Here is a 19,648-nt window from a genome sequence, read left to right as displayed (position 1 = left end):
GCTTTTGTTGTTTATGCTCAGTTTTTTTCTCTCTTTCTAGTTGTTTCTATTTCGTTTTTAGTCTGAAAAAAGCCTTGAAAAAAGTGTAGTCGCATTTTTGGGGGGGTGTACTTTGTTTTTGTATTTTCTCAGTGAAACTTGCTGCCCTGAATTCTGTGTTTATTCACTTCCTCCCTGAAGATGTAGCTATACACAAATGCATTGAGTGACATACAAGCACCCCACCTCCTATCTGTTTTTTGTATGCAGAATATGGATGTCCTGTTGTTGCTGTCCATCATGCACTGCCTGGCTCATTTCAAGAGGGAAAACTACAGATCCCATAAGTACCCTCTTCTGAGCCCATATAAGCCCAGGACATCTTAGAAATAAGATGGGACATTTTTGTATTGATGATGACATATCAAACTTAAACATGTTGTCTTAATTTTCTTATCAATGTTGGAATGACTTAATTTTTTATTACTTTTGATCTTTTTTTCTCTTGGAATTTCAGAGGAACTGGTGTCCTAGAATTACATTTCTACGCCTTGCAAATTCACAAATGCTCCACTCTCTCAGAGTATTTTTCTCAATGTTGTTGTACAGGGACATGCACTATTTGCAAAAAGGAAGAAAGAAGATCATTTAAAATCTTAAAAATCAATGTGCCAAAAGCAAATATGCTATGTAAATTACCTCTTAAATGTGTGAATATTATTAGCTGTTCCTCTTTCTTTTTTTCTTTTTTTACCATTTGATGATTTGCTGCTTGGTTTGGCAGCATTGTAAAAGAGAACTGCCTTTCCAGGAAATCCTTATTTGGGACTCGTCTTTTTCTTCATCATTTACTTCTTCCTCTTCTCTGATGGAAGGTACCTACAGCTGGCAGTGAAACACCACCTATCTCTAAACCAAAACAGAAAGATACTTCCAATCCTATTCTTATCCCCCTTCTTTGTTTACTGAATTCAAGTTACTTCAACATCACCCGACTTTGAGAAGCAAAAGAAGAAGAAAATGGGATATCTTTGAAGGCGACTGTAGAGGAGGATTTTTAAGAGAGATGTTTAAAAGTTGTTTTCTTGAGACAGAGGGTATCCTATCTGAGGGTAAGCAAGGTCATGATATGTCATTGGCAGTTATATGCATAGTGGAAGTAAGATGTAATTTTTTGTTCGAAGTTCCTAACAATTTAATAGTTGCAGAGGTATTGTAGCATTACAATACTTTAATATTTATTTCATATTTATGTTCATATTTATCTGCAAAGACTGCATGCATTTGCTGCAATTATCCCAAAACACCTAAACAATCCCAATGATTTCGATTATTGTACTTCAAAAAGGTGTCACAAATAAATTATCATCACACATTTTGCTGAGTGTCCACTGGATTATCCAGTAATAGTGTAAACATATTATATGAAGACAATGACAGTGACCTGTCTACAGGTACGTATTCCTGGTTATGTTACCTATACACTTTCTATGCAAGACCTCCTATAAAGGGCCTCTTTTACTCTCTGTAGTTTAATTACAGCCTACAGACTTGTTTCCTCACTGCCTTTATGCTTCCTTGAAAGTCAAAAGACATGCAGAAAAAAAGTGTAGGTTCACACCTAATCAGTGGGATACTATTATACTTGTGTTATAACTACAGTAACATGCTCATGTAGCAAGTTCCTACAAGGAAGGTGTTTAAACTGAACCTAATAAAGAAATGGTCACTAAACATATTTAATTAGTTATTGGATTTGATTCAGCTGAAAGGGAAATACGTACATAGAGTTTGGTTTTAATTGAACAACCAATCAGATTAGGACCCAGGAAGTATTGTCAGCCTAAAAAGAACCATTTGATTCTTCTAACCATTCCATTCCAGTGTATCATTGATTCAGTAGTGTGTGTTGACGAAAGTCGTAATTATTATTGATTACTAGAACTAATTTGAAAAATACATAACTAATTCAGTACACATCTATGAGTCAACCATCTTCATACACGTGTATTGTAGCTATAATTGTCTGTTCATGAGGGTGTATTTAATGGTAATGACAACAACAGATAATGATGAAATATTAAATAATCAGTTTTCATTCCAGTGCATCAGTTTTGAGTTTAACAAATGCACATACAAATGCATGTAAATTCATCTTGTCTGTTAGTCGTGAGGGCTAATCTAGTCTGTCATACAGTACAGAACCATTTAACAGAGCTTGTCTTGGAGCAATGCCAGCATTCTGAAGCTTCATTTTAAAATGCCTTGTATAAAGGTGGTAAGTAAATGTATGATTCACAATGTATTTTTCTGTTCTCTCCCTCTCTCACTACTTCCGCTATATTCTTTCTCACACTTCATCTCTAAATCTCCTCCTGTCCCACTACCTTTCTCCTCATCATCACTCGCTGTATGCCCTTCTCTTCGGTGTTGTAGGGATAAGATCTGGACAGACTGCTAAAAGGAACTCCAAATGGACCGTTTTTCAGCCTTCTTTCATTTCTGCCAAATGTCAAATTGAATGTAGTATCTTGAGTTCCGAGGATGTGTTCCTTCTATCTTTCTTTCTATCTTTCCATCTATCTATCCATCTATATCTAACAAAAAAATAAAAATTCTCTCTCTCATTCTATCTTTCAAGATGTGCCACTGTTGAGCTGCCTCATCTTAATGGTGCTAAGAAAGCTGACAATTATAATTTTTTCCCAGAGATGACAAATAACAAATGCAAACTAGGTTATAGGAACCATGACCCTCTTTATGAATGTATATTATATAATTATGTTTGATGTGTTCACTTCACGATTATTTGACATTGATTGGGATTACGTTTGGCTCTTTTCATTAAAAGAATAATGAGCTTTATATATACTGTCTAGAGTTGTAGCCAGAGGAAATATTAATGAACTCTTGACACTACAAAATCTTGTATATTTTTTGTGTGCCAATTTGTAACATATTTTGTAAGTGTATATTTTTCTTAGAAAGTACTGTGCAGTATTTGTGTGTGAGTAACCTTTTATGCGCCTCTCTCGGCCAATGGAAAGGATGTTCATTGACAAGCTTCTGGTTTTAAAAACCGAAATATGAAAGTAAATGAAGAAAAAATAGAAATACCTAACTTTTGTTGGGAGTTTTGTAATAAGACCAGGATCTTGTTGTGAGAGTGTTGTGTTACTGTGCAAAACACAAATAAGCAAAGAAAAATGTTAAATCTGGAGGAAAAAAATATGACAATTTGTGAACAATTTGCTGTTTCATAGATTTTCTTGTAAATGATTTGAGTATTATTTTGGTTTTTGTTGTAACTGTTGCAAAGGTTTTCAATATTTGTGATCAAGCCTGTACGGTGATAATGTAATATTGGTACTTGCTGAGTTTTGTAATAATGTTTATGGAGTAAATATACACATTAAAATAAGATTTTGAATGCTGCTTTCTGAAGAGAGTTGTTTTTCACCCTCATTGTCTTGAAACAGTTTTTTTCTTGCTCTGTTCTCAAATTAATCTGTTCAAACCAGTATGTTACAGTTCTCGTCTTGTGAGAAAAGTAATGCATTGTGCCAGTAGAAGTTAGCCTGGCTCTGCCCTCCTACGTACTTCCGCTCAATTTGGATTTTGCTGAGTACTAGGTCTGGGAGCTCGGCTCTGAAGTCGGTTTCCAGAAGAAAAAAAATGTGTAGGTCCAATCAGCGAACAGAGGGAGTGGCTGAGAACGATGACGTTAATGTCGTGCACTAGTTTGAGTAGTTCAGTAATGGCGGCGGAGAAAGATGCGAGCGAAACTATTCTGCGGTTGTGGCAACGCTGCCGAATATCCATAGGTTAAAGCCGGAGCAAGAACATTCCTTGCTGAGGTTTGTTGGTGGCCATGATGTTGTGGCCCTCTTCCCCACGGGGTTCGGGAAAAGTTTGATTTTCCAGCTTTGGCAGCTAGCTCCGTTACAGTAGTGGTGAAGGAGTTGGCTCAGGCGAACGCTTGCGATTGGTTATGGCAGATCAGAGTGGCTCTGGGCGTATCCAATAGTTTTAAACTTCAACAGAGGACCCGCTTTCAAGGAAGTTAACGTTTGTCAATGGAGAGATCCCAGACCCTCTGTACAAATGAAATGTACGAGGGTCTGGTTAGGACCAGGCTAAGTAGAAGTAGCCTCAACACCTCATGAGGATAGACAGAAATGTTGAAATGAAATGGATCAGGCCGTTTTCCGCTTTCTTTTTCAGCACCATGGACAGCCCCTGCACTAAATTGGCCTGATTTATTTGAAGTAGGCTAGGTGGGGATTGTGTCAATAAAGACACGTCCATCTTTTACCTATGTTACCACAGCACGGCACTATCTGTGCGGCACGTTGCAGTCCTCACTATGAGCGCAGGCACAGCATACAAATAACTTCTCATGCTCAACCATTTCCGGAAAAGAATCATACAAAGGTAGCGTAAAAAAGGTATTGATAGTCGTCAATAGCATTTCCGGTTTTGTAGATTTGCCTTCAAATTACGAACAAGGTCTAACATGGGTCAGAACTGCGGAACCCTTTTTTTTACCTTTTACACAATATAGCCTATTTCACTTGTATTTTAACACGGAAGTTAGGAGCAAGTTGTGTATAAATAAAATGACCAATCTTCCTGGTTATTGGTAGTCTACTAGGCTAGTAGGAATAAGCTGTACTTGTAGAATAAACTCAAAGCACATCCAATATGGATTGTGGATATTGGAACATATATAAAATATGCAATGTATAAAAATTAAGGCTACAGTGGGGTTAGAAGAACTGATGTCCACCAACCCTTAATAAGAGAGGCTGGCTGTGCTCTTGTGCGGGGTTTAAATGGTTTCAGAAAGTGAAAGGAATCAGGGAGTGGAATAAAGTGCTAACCTCATTATTTTAATTTAAACATGAGCTTATCTTTATTTGGGCTGTTATTTTAATACATGTCGATCATTAAAAGTGTTTAATTAACTCATTTTGTAGTTGTGACATTATGCATGTCATGTGCCGCCGGTATGGGGAAGATAATCTAGTTTTAATCTCTTGACCTTTATTGTGAAATCTTTTTAAATAACTCAACCGGAAATGAGAGTCCTTATTGATACTTGCTCCTCCCTGCTCCATACAGAGATGGAGAAAATGGAATCCTAAGATCGTAGCAAACTATTCATGCGAATTTGTAATAATTAAATGCGAATCATTTAAAACGAAGAAAACTGTATTTACACCAGAGAGGTAATTTGAAGCTATGTGCTTCTTTCGGTTTGTTGTACTGTATCTTGAGTAAAACATATCTTTTTTAGGCTAACCTGTTACTAGCTAGCTAGCCTAGAGTAGCGGTCATCAAGTGCAAGCTAGCTAGCGAGATATATGCAGGACCTAGCTGTCAACCAGCTAGCAAACTGCTAGCTTGCAATGACGTAGATGCTTCCTATTTTGCTAGCCTGGCTAGCTTGCTAGATAACTTCCTGTCTAAATCTCCGTTATAGGTTAAACTAGTCATATTTTTTCCAACACTTTCTTCATCGTGACTAATGGCATATTGTAACTGCAGTAGTTAACGCCGCAAAACGGAAATAATTCCAGCATTTAACAATCTAGCTAAGCCACAGGGTGACGGTTCTCGCTTGAAGCTTCCTATGTTAGCTACCATGGCTAGTTAGCCTTCTAGCTAGCTAGGTTGTTTGTCTACCTCCATCTTTTCCCAGTTTTGCATCAAGCTAAGGTTAGTAGCTAGCTTGTGATCTAGCTAGCTTGAAATAATAATTAGACACATGTAGCCATTTTGTTTTTGTTTTATTCCAGTTTAACTCTGATGGATTTTCAAACTATGGATTCATGTTATCACATTTACATACTCTCACACACACTGTGATTTAGCTAAACGTAACGGCACAATTAACTAGAAGTTAGCTTTTTTCTGGGTGCTACACAAGTTAGCTAGCTAACTAGCAAGCCAACCACCGTTAGTTGGGTAGCCTCGTTGCTGTATTTTGAAACCCTCATCCAGACAGGGAACGTGGACTACCTTTTAATGAAAGAATTAGTAGCAGATTTTAGGATTTCAATTTATGTTGTGGTATATTAATTTGGTCCAATGCTGAAAGTAACGTGGACGTGTATATCGTTTTGCTGACCTTTCATCTAATTGTCTGTACCATTAGTTGGCTAAAGATGCAGGTGTGCACTTCTATTCTTCCCTTTCAGCAGTTACATCTGGATCCTGGTGGAGTGTGTAAGGCCTATTTGTCATCCTCCCTTCTCTAAGCCAATGGAAGGTTCAGACAGTTCTGAGCAAGGAGGCAGCGACCAGTCAGAGTCGCAGCGCCGAAGGCAGTTGGATAGGCTGGACAGAGAAGAAGCCTTCTACCAGTTTGTGAACAACCTGAGTGAGGAAGATTATAGACTCATGAGAGACAACAACCTACTGGGGACCCCAGGTATACACATATGAGTAATCCCCTTTTCTACAAGTCTTGTTTCATTTTAACTCATAGACCAAACAAACTCCTTTCAACCCATCCTTTTGTTCTCAGCCGAACAATATCATCTTGACCCTGATACATTAGATGAAGGTCTGTGAGATTAGACAGTTATCCCTGGATGGGTGCCAATAATATCATAGGCCTTTATCATGTTAAAAGTCAGTTTATTGTAATTTGTCGATCAGTCCTCGGATGCTAGCCTACATTTAGTTGCCTTCCTCATAGTTTATACGTTTTATTATCTTAAAAACAAAAACCCTGACAGATTGCTGAAGAGGACCCATTTGTTTGTGTCCCCGGCCTGTGGGAAGGGGAATGTAAGTTTGGAGTATCTAGTGGAAAACGAGTGTTCTGGTCCTGTCTGGCGAGAGGGACTGAGTGTTTTTTGGTACTGTTTAGCTGTCGCAGTGTTCGAAGAAAACCTGCAGCCACTGTACTTAGGCCCTTACTGGACAGGCAGCAGTTTGTCATGTTTTGGTGGATTCTTCAAATGCACTTTTCTTGGACCAAGTGGAAAATAAGTGTTTGAGATGCTTTCATGTTTCATCCCCAGGGTTTGGAATGTAAGTCTGCCATAATATTTTATAAAGCCTCATCTACCTCACACACATTGAGTTGTAATTTGTTTGTTTAGACCTCTTTCCCTCCCTAACTTCTCCCCTACCATCTTTATTTTTGTGGTGATGCTGTATGAATCTTTTGAGTTTTCGTCCTCAGAATGAGTAGGGCCTGGAGCTGCATTCGCCTTGGTTCTGTGTACTTAGTTGTGTTGTACTTCCCAGGTGAAATCACAGAGGAGGAGCTGCTGAGTAGGCTTCAGCAGATCAAGGATGGTCCAGAGCAGCTTGACAGCAACAGTACTAGTCTTGAGAGTGGAGAAGGCACAGGAGGTAAGTCAATCTGTTATCTCCTTCAATACATCCATTCATATTTAAATTGTAATCTGTCAATTATATGCTGAAATTGACTACATCATGACACAAGTCTTATGTTATGAAGATGATTATACATAATACATGAAGGATAGGAATACATTTTAGAATAGTAAAACTATGGAATATTTTTCACCTATTCTCTTTACTAGATCCGCCCGAAGCTTCTGAGGATTCGTCCAATGGCGACACCCTCCTAGACTGGCTAAACACAGTCCGAAGGACGGGAAACACTACGCGAAGTGGTCACCGTGGCAACCAGTCATGGCGGGCAGTCAGCCGAACCAACCCGAACAGCGGGGACTTCCGTTTCAGTCTAGAGATCAACGTGAACCGCAACCTTGCGGAACAGCAAGCCAGAGCCGAAGCTGGTGAGGCCCAGGAGACTGTAGAGATGCCTGGAGTTGTAGTTGAGGCCGAGCCCATCGAGACGCCAATGGAAACTGAGGATTCTGTGTTGGAGCCTGTGTTGGAGCCTGTGTTGGAGCCTGTGTTGGAGCCCGTGTTGGAGCCTGTGTTGGAGCCTGTGTTGGAGCCTGTGGTGGAGCCTGTGGTGGAGCCTGTGGTGGAGCCTGTGGTGGAGCATGTGGAGCATGTGGTGGAGGAGCTGACAGTGACAGTGGAGCCTGAGCCAGAGCTAGGGGCTTTACCAGTGCCTGAGGCGGAAGCAGATGCTGGTTTTGTACCTGTCCCGCTGGTGGAAGAAGCCCCTTATGTAGTACCAGAGGTTGTAATAGCTGCATCAGTGCCCTCCAGCCCACCTGCTAGCCCGCTGGTTGTAACCCCACTTTCCCTCCCACCATTACCTCCTGTCCAGGCCCCAGCCCCTTCCAACCTTCACACAGAGGAGCCCCTTCGCCGGGGCCAGAGGAGAGCCCGCAGCCGTAGCCCTGAGCAGCGTAGGACCAGGGCTCGCACGGCCAGGAGTCGCTCCCCCCTCACCCTGGAGCTTCTGGACTCCCACCCCCGGCAAGCCCCTAACACTCACAGCCCTGAAACCTTTCCTGTATCCCCTCCGGAGGGGAGCTCCAGGACTCGACAGCATGTGCTGTCCAGGCAGAGCACAGCCGAATACGAAGCGCAGCCAGCTAGGGCCGGACTTGGAGCTGGAACAGGAGCCCCAGAGAGAACCAGTCCCCCACCACCACCAGAGGGAGAGGCCACAGGCGGGGAAGCAGGGGCAACTAACAGGCGGCCCCCCACCATCATGCTTGATCTTCAGGTGCGTCGGGTGCGTCCAGGAGAGTACCGTCAGAGGGACAGTATTGCCAACCGCACTCGGTCTCGCTCCCAGAACTCCAACAATACATTTCTGTACGAGAGCGAGCGTGGAGGGTTCCGGAGAACCTTCTCACGGTCCGAACGTGCCGGTGTACGGACATATGTCAGCACCATCCGCATCCCCATACGGCGGATCTCAGATGCAGGTCTGGGCGAAGCCACCTCCATGGCGCTCCAGTCAATGATCCGTCAGATCATGACAGGTTTCGGAGAGCTCAGTTACTTCATGGACTCTGACTCGGATTCCTCAGATTCGAACCGTGGTGCCAACCCACCGGCGGACCTAGCAGAGGCCCTTGGTAACCCGGATGCTGCTGTAGCTGCTGCGGCTGCAGCTGCAGCTGCTGTGGTGGCAGAGCCTGCTGTGGTGGCAAGCATACCTGTTGGCCTCGGGACCCCCGAGGCAAGGACAGAAGAGAGGGATGGAGAAGAGGGGCTGGGGTCTGGGTCCTCAGCCAGAGGTGGTGGCGGAGGCAGCCGGGCCCGGCCCCGGGCTCCCATTAGTCTGGAGGAGCCCAGCTCCCTCCCTTTCCTCCGCCTTGCCCACTTCTTTCTTCTGAATGACGACGATGAGGACCAGCCGCGGGGGCTGACCAAAGAGCAGATTGACAACCTGTCCACGCGCAACTTTGGTGAGAGTGACGCGCTCAAGACCTGCAGTGTGTGTATCACAGAATACACTGAAGGAAACAAGCTGAGGAAGCTGCCCTGTTCACACGAATACCATGTCCATTGCATTGACCGGTGGCTATCAGAGAACTCCACCTGTCCCATTTGTCGCAGGGCAGTCCTGGTATCCACCAATCGGGAAAGTGTGGTGTAGCAGCAGGAAAGCTAGGAGGGGTCATTCACAGTCAGGGTCAGTGCTCCTCCAAACCCAGCCTCTTACACGCCAACAAAGATCTGAGGGTATATCTTAGGAGTAAGCATTGGGGCGACAGTACATTTCCTCTGATTGGCTAGTTGGTATTGTTTCCATTTTGTTTTGGTCATGGTCCAATCCCTTCTGAAGTCCACCAGTGCCTGGGGGAAGGCTAGGTCTGGGGAGGTTGCTTTGGAGCCTAACCAGTCTCACAGGAGACTAGATCATTCATAGCAACAGCAGCAGTCCTCTTTTAGTTAAACCACAGTGTCTGTTACCTCAGGCTCTAAGATGTTTTAGATTTCTCAAAATTTATAATGTTGATGTTTTATTATCCCAACCCCACATCCCCTCAAGCCATCAGTGATAAATATCCTTTATACCAGGATGTGGGTGGACAGGTAAGGCTTTGGTGTATAAATCAACTCTCCTATCGACTGGCAACTCCTGATTGTGACAGCATAATCATGTTGAAAGGCTGGTGTTGAATAGGATATAAGACAAAAGGGGAGAAATGGGAATGCTACAGATCCTCTGGCCTTTTCTCTATTTACTTGAGACAAAAGAAACTGCTATTAATATTTTGGAGTGGCACAGATTGTCAAGTGTTGAAGATTACAGAATGATTTTTAAGTTAAAAGTATGTACAATGTTGTACAGTCTTTAGAGAAAACATTTGAGTAAGTTAATAGAATTATGTTTGGAATGCCGACATTTATTTTTTGAATCCCACGCCATCCTCATGGCCGTTAATTCATCAAGAGTGATTGTTTTACACCTGAGATCTCAAACCGTTTCAGACGTAGTGGTGTTTGTGTAGTCACCATCAAATGTTGCTTTGATCCCAACAGAGCAGTCAAGTTTTTCTGTTGTGACCCCTGAACAATAAATACAATTTTTTTTGAATTTTCACTGAGGAGATCAAAACTCAGATTTTAAAAGATTTAACATCTGACTGATTTCAAAAGATAAAAAAACAGGCAGTCATCTGGTGTTAAATGTTTACAGGACCTGACCTGAACCCCTAGATGTGGACAGTTCATCTGCCCCTTCCTAGCAGATGAATTGGATGTCAGTGCAATATACACAAATGGGGAAACATTTGAAAAGTCATTCAAAAAACATTATGAACATGTAATATTATTTCTAAAATATTGTGTAGACTGTTAAAAAGTTTCACTTATATGAAAGGTTACCTATTTAAAATGTTATACTTTGCTCTAGCTTCATTTTTATTTTTCTGTACATTTGAGGCACTGCTCCATGGTTCTGAATTATGAGCTTTGGGCAAAAAGGGGGATATCTTATTTCATTGTGCCACCTCTTATAAGGTTTCTCATGTTGGCACAAGTGAACTTTTCCCCCCTGTAAGATTATTTGTGTGGAAAGTTCAAGTCTCTTATTGTTAAATAGCAATTATAAAAGATTTTTTTTTTTTTTTGGGGGGGGGGGGGGGGGGGGGGGGGGTTCTATGGCATAATGTAGTATGTGGACTGGATATCATTCCCATTCATAACAGCTTTTTCTGAATTAAACAGTTTATTCCTCTGCAAATTGCATTGTAGGCATGCATCATATAGCCTCAATGTGTGTTATTTTCAAGTCTTTATGTTGGGATTGTCAAAATCGACCCTGTATTTTAACAGGGCTGGTTGTCTAATGTTCCGTAAGAGCTCTTTCTGATGATGATTGAATGTACTCAAATTTGTACTTCATATGCCTTGGGGAAATTGGTCTTTGATCAATTATTTATAATGATGTCAACGTCTGTGTCCAAAGTAGGTAGCCCTAGTAGGTAGTATTAGTTTAAGGATTATATACCTCGAGCTCTATATCGTTAAGTCTACTGGACGAGTTAATGTGCCCTCCCTACCAGAGAGGGAAATAGGTGGTTTCTGCAGATGTGGGGTTTGAGTGTTTAATCAGTGTTATTGGTTACTGATTCATGATGAGATTTAATACATCTACGATATCGACGAGCTACATTATATATCTATATACTAGCGCCCTGTTAGATCAGTGATAACTCAACCTGCTCTATGCCTAACATGGGCGAATATGTCAGACTTGGCCTCGAAGAGCCCATTTTATTTGTACATTATAATAAAGTTATGTTAAATATCAACTGAGATATTTTATTTAGAATCCAAAGTCCGACAGTAAAGCACAAGAATTAACGGAAGTAAAAGCCAAGACGGAAGAAGGAAAAACGCGCACACCACTAAAAGAAATCGTCTAAGCATTACGGTAATAGGTGCGTAGAGGAGGTAGGTTAAAGAAGGAAGTTAACATTTGCAAATGGCTTTTAGGATACTTGTCTGTCATTTGTCACGGTTTCCAACAGTTAACTGCAAGGTAATTGTCATAATTCCGAATCTTATTTCAGTTTTTAATTGTTTTACCCATTAACATCTTTAAAGTCCACAAACCCAGCAAAACGAACCGGACATACCCACCGAGATATCACAATACCATTACATAGTGTTGCTAAAGTTGTTAACGTTCATTTTTGTATGCGTTTTATCGCAATCGTCAGCCTCAACATTCGCTGCCTCTGAATTGTCAAAAATCAATAGATCAAAATGCTGGTTATGGATGCAAAAAACGCAGAAAATCGAACCCGATCCGAACTTTTTATTGACGTACGAAAGTTTCGGAGGCAGTTTGTAATCGCGATTGACATCACGTGAGGTCGTAGGCCCATTTATTTTTTAACGTGCGAACATTTCGGATTCGAATTTTGGACTCAGTGTGCAATGGCACACTTAAAGAGTGAAAGCGGTCCGTGTAGCCTACTTGGCAGCCAACGGATTTTCGTTTTGAAATGAGAAAACCAAGACTACCATTTAGAAATAGGAAAACGGAAAACGACCAGTTTTTTGTTTCGATAATAGAAAACGAAAAAACAACCCGTTATCTGATTTTCTATGATGTGCTCATACATGGAAAGCAGGAATTCAGTGTGTGGAAATCTCTCTCAATTTTGCGTAGATTCTTTTGTTGTGACCCGGAAGTTGCTCCCACGAGCTTGACAGTCACATTTTCAGGATGTCACAGGCCCCCACCCCAGAGAATGGCTGTTTATCAATCCACGCTTTTTCTCGTTCATGTGTTCTTGCGAACTCGTTTGACGTCATCTTTTATTGCCCAAGTACGGTTCCGATTCAAAGAACACAAGTCACCAAGAACGCCAAAAATACCCGGAAATGTTCCTGATCCGCCCCTTTTATCGAGGATGCATCGGATGGTGACTTTAGAGCAGGGATGGACTGGGGGGAAAAAGTGGCCCGGGAGTTTTACCGTCAGACCGACCCACTCAGTAAACGGTGCGCGGCCCACTCAAAACACGTTGTCCACTCAATGCATCGATCGTACGTATCGACCAGTCATTGGCCTACTTGGAAAAATACCCATATACACATAGCATTATTTTGGATGATTACAAAGAAATTACATCATATATGTAGAATTTCTTACGTTAAACTTCCGTTTAACGTAAAGTCCGTAAGAACACATTTCAGAAGACAGGTCAGAAATTTTCGAAAAATCGGCACCATGAGTGTAAATACAGATCGCAAGGAGCAGTATAAAACTCAGTCAGTTAGTCCAGACTGCAAAAGGTCTATGAACTATTTTTACGTATTCAAGCTGTGATATGTGAAATAATATGAGATGCTGGCGATGTCAGAGGGCCGGTTGGTAATGGAAGTGGGCCGGTGTTTTGGACCATCCCAACCCAAGCCCCCACCCCTCGCCCCTCGGCTTGAAGCAACGGCCCCGGTGGATGTAGGTGGTATTCAGAATCAGAATCAGAATGGGATTTATTCGCCATGAAAGTTTGCACAGACACGGAATTTGCTTTGGCAGGAAGGTGCAAACAGTAAACATATAGGAATCTTAAATTTAAATATGTGGTCTAACTATACTAAGGATACATAAACTAGCAATACTAAGTGGAATACAATTAAAATAAAATATACAATAAGTAAAATATAAGTTGCCAATTTACAATATAAAATACAATATAAAATACAAATATTACAGGAATGAGTGTAGTGCAAAATGTAAAAAGTTTTAAAGACATTCAGTCAGTGTGAGCTTTGGCCTTGTTGAGGAGGCCAACAGCGGAAGGGAAGAAACTGTTTGTATGGCGTGAGGTTTTGGTCCTGATGGACCGCAGCCTTCTGCCAGAGGGGAGTGACTGAAACAGGGAATGTCCAGGGTGGGAGGAGTCAGCCACAATCTTCTTCGCCCGTCTCAGGGTCCTCGAGGTGTGCAGGTCCTCGAAGGAAGGCAGATTGCAGCCAATCACCTTCTCTGCAGTGCGGATGATACGCTGCAGCCTGCTCTTGTCCTTGGCAGTGGCAGCAGCGTACCAGGTGGTGATGGAGGAGGTGAGGATGGACTCAATGATGGCTGTGTAGAAGTGCACCATCATTGTCTTTGGCAGGTTGAATTTCTTCAGCTGCCGCAGGAAGTACATCCTCTGTTGTGCTTGCATGTACGGTTAGGTTTCCGACTCTTCCGGTCGTTTTTATTCTATTAACTCCATTCAACATTTACAAAACTATCTCCCCCAATAATTTTTGTTTGATTCTCGAACCTGGCTCATACTACTAGCTTTTTCATAGAATAATTTTTCCCGATTTTTGCTAAGTTTGAAACCAATCTGAAATTGGTAAACTAGCAACCCATTTATTTGCTTAGTCAATGAAAGTTGCCTGCAAATGTGCTGGCGGATACTAACAGGGCACGAGCACAAAAGTTCACATTGGCCGATAGCCGATTTACATGAGCTCTCGGAGCTAGGGGAAAAAAGAGCCACTGTTTAAAGTTAGACAGGAAGACATGGAAGTGGAAAGATGGCCGCGTCCAGTCTCGCGATCTCGCTTGCCTCACTGCGCCACTGAGCACTTTTCATAGAAATGAATGGGGACGCCATCTTGGAAGACAAAAGTAGCTTACTCTAGTTATAATAACTCTATGTCCCGACCCCGTCGGCCCACCGGGGATTCTCCCGGTATCCCCGATGGCTAGTCTGGCTCTGCTTCAGAGAATGTCTAATAAAGACACCTTAAACAGGCTCTGGTGACTTGACCAGCGAGAACGCTTCTGATTTCCCAGAAGTCATTGCAAGATGTCAAGCGAGGCGGACAAACCTCACAACTGTAATTTTTTACTTTTCATATTTCAGCTAAACGGTACATGTAAATCAGCATCTGAATTAAAATGTGACGAGAAATAAGCAGTTCATTCGCTGAAAATGTTCTTATTTTATTGATGAAACGGCTAATTTGTAAATTTGCTCCGACTTTTCGATAACCTAGCTAGTAGCATCTCAGTGCAGTGCAGACACTAGTTAACAGGTACTGTAAGTTAGCAAGGGCTACAGAAAACGTAAAATTACAGGTAGACGGACCATTTTTTGGCTTTGTTTTCTAGTTTTTGTAGTTAGTCAGTGTTATCATAATGCTGCAAGTCCAGGAAAACCCTAACCATCTCAATTCATTCTCCGTCCTTGCGTCCTTGCAAGACCATTCTTGCAAGGAGAACGTTGCCAGAACGTTCTTCAAAAGAATGTACTTGCGTTCTCAGCGTTCTTCGCTTCTGATTTCCCAGAAGTCCTTGCGGACTTCCAAGACCATTGTCGCAAAGGACGCTTGCGAGAACGGTCTTCAAAAGAATGTAGGGTGAGTTCAGGTAATGTGGGAGTCAGTCAACAGCTTTGCATCTGGTTTTCAGTAATATAGCATATAAAAGTAATAATGGTGATTAAGAGGTTCATTTTCAATCATATAATCCATAATCATTTCAACTTCATGATTAGAGCAGTATGATGTTTTTTCCACTACATTTCCCCCTGTGGGACTGACAAAGTCCCAACACAACCCATACTGGACACACTACTGCAATTATTCAATAGAAACAAAAATTGAAGAACATAACTAGTGATAGAATACAAAACTTTCAAAAACACCTTAGGCTACTAATTCATACTCTTCCCAAGTATGCATTGTAACAGTAGAACCATCACAAATACAGAACAGGGTATTGTTAATTTCCATTTTATATATAAATGTCATCATGTGCAAAGCTCAACCTAGGTGGGTTGGTGGTCTGTCCTTCTTTCCTACACTCGCTTAAGCTTCCAGCTTTTTTCACACATAGCGGGGGAGTGAAAGTTTACGGGCATGGGGAAATAGAAACTCCCCGTAAACTTAATGACCTGCATTGCGCGAGCCATCAGGGTAAACTATGCTTATTATGCGACATGAGTATCTGTTCCAGCCTTTACCTAAGTATATGTGACAAACTGAGTCATCGCTAGTCGTCATACTGTACCCTCCTGCTCGTTCACCATCCACACCAGGTAGCTCTGCACTGAGGTCCTATTACTCATATCAAATCAGTCAGTTTCATTAGCATAAGTGTTTGTTATGTTTCATTATGACAGCTAATATCCCTCACACAAGGTCTATGATGGGCTTGTGAGCAACAGGGTCTTGTATGTTACTGTACCCTGCAGAAGTCAGTTGCAGTTAACAATAACACCTCTACCTATCCCACATAACCTTGCATCCTTGTGCTGAGGGCCTAAACTGTAAGGGCATCTCTGAATAGTATACAAGACAAACAAAACAAACAATGACATTAACACAAAAATGCTGCAATGACAGCAAAACAAAACAATACAACATGGTGACAGCAAAACACAAAAACAATATGGTGACAACTAGGGCTGGGCAGTATGACGGTATATACCGTGCGACGGTAACTATGTGTCTACCGGGAGAGATTTGGCTATAACGTTTCAACTGTGGTATACTTAAATTTTAATTAAAGTCAATTAAATATCTGGTTGTTGTATTGTATATAAGCCTTCATATAAATCGCATTCTTGCGATATTTAGAATTGTATTTCAACTTTTAATTGATTTGTTATTTTCGTTTGACCTTGAAGCACATTTGTGTTGGTCTGACGGAATTTTTGATGTGGAGTGTATTTGGTCTAAGCGGACCACATTCATGCTGATGCTAATTAATTATACATTTAATGACTCATTCTGCAGGTAACCAATTCGATTTGTTGTTCATGTTTTATGTCTCCTGCTGTAAAATTATTGTTGTAAAATTACACTGGTGGCGTTGCTAGCATTCTTGATCTAGAATGAATAGTTAAGGCTAACTACTTACTAACTGAAAGTGAGGTCATGCCGGGAAATATCAAACTGAGGCTTTAACGCATCGACCGAGCATTAACGATGTTGATACGCCGAAACCGAAGTTAGATATGGATAGTAAAACTCAGACTGATCGCTTTCGCTCATTTTGAAATATTCTTCGGAGGGCATTACCGATCCGTATTGAGCTGTAAGTAGGTCACCAGGTGGATGGACGCATGACTACGCATCAGCCAATCGGAACGCTCGTACTGTCATTGCCTTTAAATAATAGCCAGTAATGTTTTGCAGTACATGTAATACATGCAGTACCTGATATATACCGTAACCGTGATAGAAAATGATTCATACCATGATAGAAGATTTTGGCCCTATCTCCCACCCCTAGTGACAACAAAACAAAACAGGGGAACAAGAACATGGAGATGACATATATTTGAATTTTGAATGAATTGAGACAGTGGGGTAGCGCTCCATGCAACACATAACAACGGTGCGTGACTGTGAAACATTGTGACTAACACTGGATGATGAAGATGAATGTCTGATGATGTCCAGGGAAAAAGTGATGTCTGATGATGTTCAGGGATAAGGGGATATGTGATGAGATTCTGGGGAAGGGGCTGGTTTTCCAAGGAGGGCCGAGAGAGGGCAGTGTATGCAATTGGGGAACAGAAATGTCCAGGGTGGGACAGACCGAGTGGTCAGATAACATCCTCCACAGCCAAGGCTTCTCTTTGGAATACGATCACTCGTACTCATAATAACCTTGTGCTGGTGGAACCGTTGGGTGCACGGGTTGATATTCACCCCACCTCCACCCTAGAAGTGCGCATCTTCTCAACGTTGTGACATCTTTTTGGACCCTCGTGGATGGAGGCTCTTAAACTTAGCCAGCGACACGTCTCCAATCCGCCAATCCCTCCAGTTCAGGGTCCGGTGAGCAGCTTGTTGTATCTTCATCCGTGTCTCCATCTGGGATTCTCCTCCCATTGGATCCTCTGCTTCAACTTCCATGGTCAGGACTCCTGGAGGTGGTGGTTGGTCATTGGATCGTAGCCTGGTGGTTCCTGGTTCATCGAGCCGCTGGTTCCGGTGTGATGGTCCTGGTGAACTGAAAGGTGGTGGCCGCACCGGGCTTGGACCAGTAGGGCTGGTGGAGATGGGTCTCTGCCGGCGGTCTGGGTTGTTGGTCATTCAGCCATAGACCCAATCTCCAGGTGCAACCGTCAGCAGGTTCTCTGGAATTTCTGATTCCTTTTCTTTGTGGCACCTTTCGCCTGTTGAAACACTACCTCCCTCACCAATTCCTTCAAGGGGAGGACCATCAATGGGTCCTCTTAAATAAGGAACTGGAAGAAGTCTTCCAGTAGCCATTTCATGCAGTGTTAGAAATGTCAGGTGATTAGTAGTTAGGTGGTTAGTATTTAGGTGGTTAGTATTCAGGCGGTTGGTATTCAGGCGGTTGGTGTTCAGGCGCATTACCATTAGTGCCGGTGGTAAGGTTTGTAGGCTTACCCAGTTTACCTTACCATCAGCCATGATCTTTGTCACCTTGATCGTCAAGGTACCATTGGCTCTATCGACTGTCCCTTGTGACTGTGGATGATAAACACAGCCAGACCCTTGTCTGATTGTTAGCAGTTTGAATGCCAATTTAAATGTTTTGCCAACAAATTGCGGTCCATTGCGATCCCAAATCTTGGAAAAGACCTCTGCACAGAAGATGTTGCTACTGATCGGGAATCTGGATCTGCAGTTGGCACTGCCTCTCTACCCATCTACTGAACCGACAGATCACTTAGTACCACGATGTATCTCAGTTTTCCTATACGTTGCATCTTGTGATCCTCAAATGGGGGTACACTGCGGTACTGTAAGGGGTAAGTGAGATTTCATATAAACAAGGTTATTTAAAAATAGATACAAAATCTTCCATGATGACTAAAATTATACTACAATGTTTGACAAGAAGACTAGCTAGCTAGCCATGTCATTTTCTCCAAATCAAGATTTTTACGAACAAAATAATTGGCATGTTGTGCAGCAGCCTGTCTGAAGTAGATTGACTAGCGTAGTGAATAGTGAATAGGATGTGAGATAAGCGGTTACGTGACACTGACATTGTAAATTCAGAAAAAGTTTGAAGAAATTTTGAATTCACTCATTGTTGTAATTATATGTTAGCTTGTTAAAGTCTTTCAAAATTGTAAATAGAGGCATTGTGGCCCTGTTGTTGTGATTACTTATTTCAGACACTTAACAGGCTCCTAGCCAGCACAATAATTTGGAACGGTGAACAGTTTCTCTGGAGCTACTTAGTAGGTGTCCACCACCCCTGCAGTCAATCAGAATTGAGTATCCACCCTGTCCATGATATACATATGAATATATATATATATATATATGTTTATTTATATAGTTTTTATCAACCATCAATTTATCGCCAGTCAAGGGATACTTGGCTGGGAAAAAAATGTATAGGGGGTTCATTATTGAAAAATTATTGAGAAGCACTGGTCTATAAGATACCTAAATGGTCCGTCTGGTGTTGGACTGTGTGAAATGGGAGCAGAAACTGAACTGAGAAACATTATAATATGCAAAGTACACTATCAACTGTGGCTTCTAAATCGTGTGTCCCCCATACGACCTTAAGGTGACATATGATTATCCCCCTGGCGCAATGGTGACCACCATGCGCATTCCTAATAGCCAAGCGTGGCGACATACTTGGTCAAACTAAATGGCCATGACTACTCCTTCATAGACCTTTGTAGGGTCCATCTTGGGTGTGTTGCATTGCCCCACGTTTCAACCACATATCTTTTCTTGAGGACTAACTCGGTCTTGCGGAAGATAAAGTGGTGAGTGGGGCTGGATCATCCGCTACCTGCATAAGTCCCATCACCGCCCCAGTCCCCGCTGCCGC

The 19,648-nt window shown here is 42.1% G+C and overlaps 2 protein-coding genes across 4 annotated transcripts in view; both read left to right on the top strand.

The window, feature by feature from the left end:
• The window catches only part of rlim (ring finger protein, LIM domain interacting), a 226,983-nt gene extending 216,008 nt beyond the window's left edge, over window positions 1–10,975 (top strand). The window contains exons 1-4 of one of the 3 annotated variants that reach the window (XM_047017761.1): window positions 5,079–5,210; window positions 6,186–6,415; window positions 7,243–7,350; window positions 7,545–10,975. In XM_047017761.1, the coding sequence (XP_046873717.1) occupies window positions 6,247–6,415; window positions 7,243–7,350; window positions 7,545–9,496 (2,229 nt within the window). In that variant the 5' untranslated portion in view covers window positions 5,079–5,210; window positions 6,186–6,246 and the 3' untranslated portion in view covers window positions 9,497–10,975. Of the gene's footprint in view, window positions 1–5,078; window positions 5,211–6,182; window positions 6,416–7,242; window positions 7,351–7,544 lie in introns of those variants that run through there. The other 2 variants (XM_047017760.1, XM_047017758.1) reach the window with 2 other exon arrangements.
• Window positions 10,976–11,746: 771 nt separating this feature from the next.
• glod5 (glyoxalase domain containing 5) overlaps window positions 11,747–19,648 on the top strand; it is a 46,013-nt gene continuing 38,111 nt past the window's right edge. The window contains exon 1 of the mRNA XM_047017762.1: window positions 11,747–11,890. Within this exon, the coding sequence (XP_046873718.1) occupies window positions 11,834–11,890 (57 nt within the window). The 5' untranslated portion in view covers window positions 11,747–11,833. The remainder of the gene's footprint in view (window positions 11,891–19,648) is intronic.

The sequence above is a fragment of the Hypomesus transpacificus genome, unplaced genomic scaffold (genome assembly GCF_021917145.1).
Source record: "Hypomesus transpacificus isolate Combined female unplaced genomic scaffold, fHypTra1 scaffold_64, whole genome shotgun sequence".
NCBI classification, from domain to species: Eukaryota; Metazoa; Chordata; class Actinopteri; order Osmeriformes; family Osmeridae; genus Hypomesus; species Hypomesus transpacificus.
This window is presented reverse-complemented; position numbering and strand designations above follow the sequence as displayed.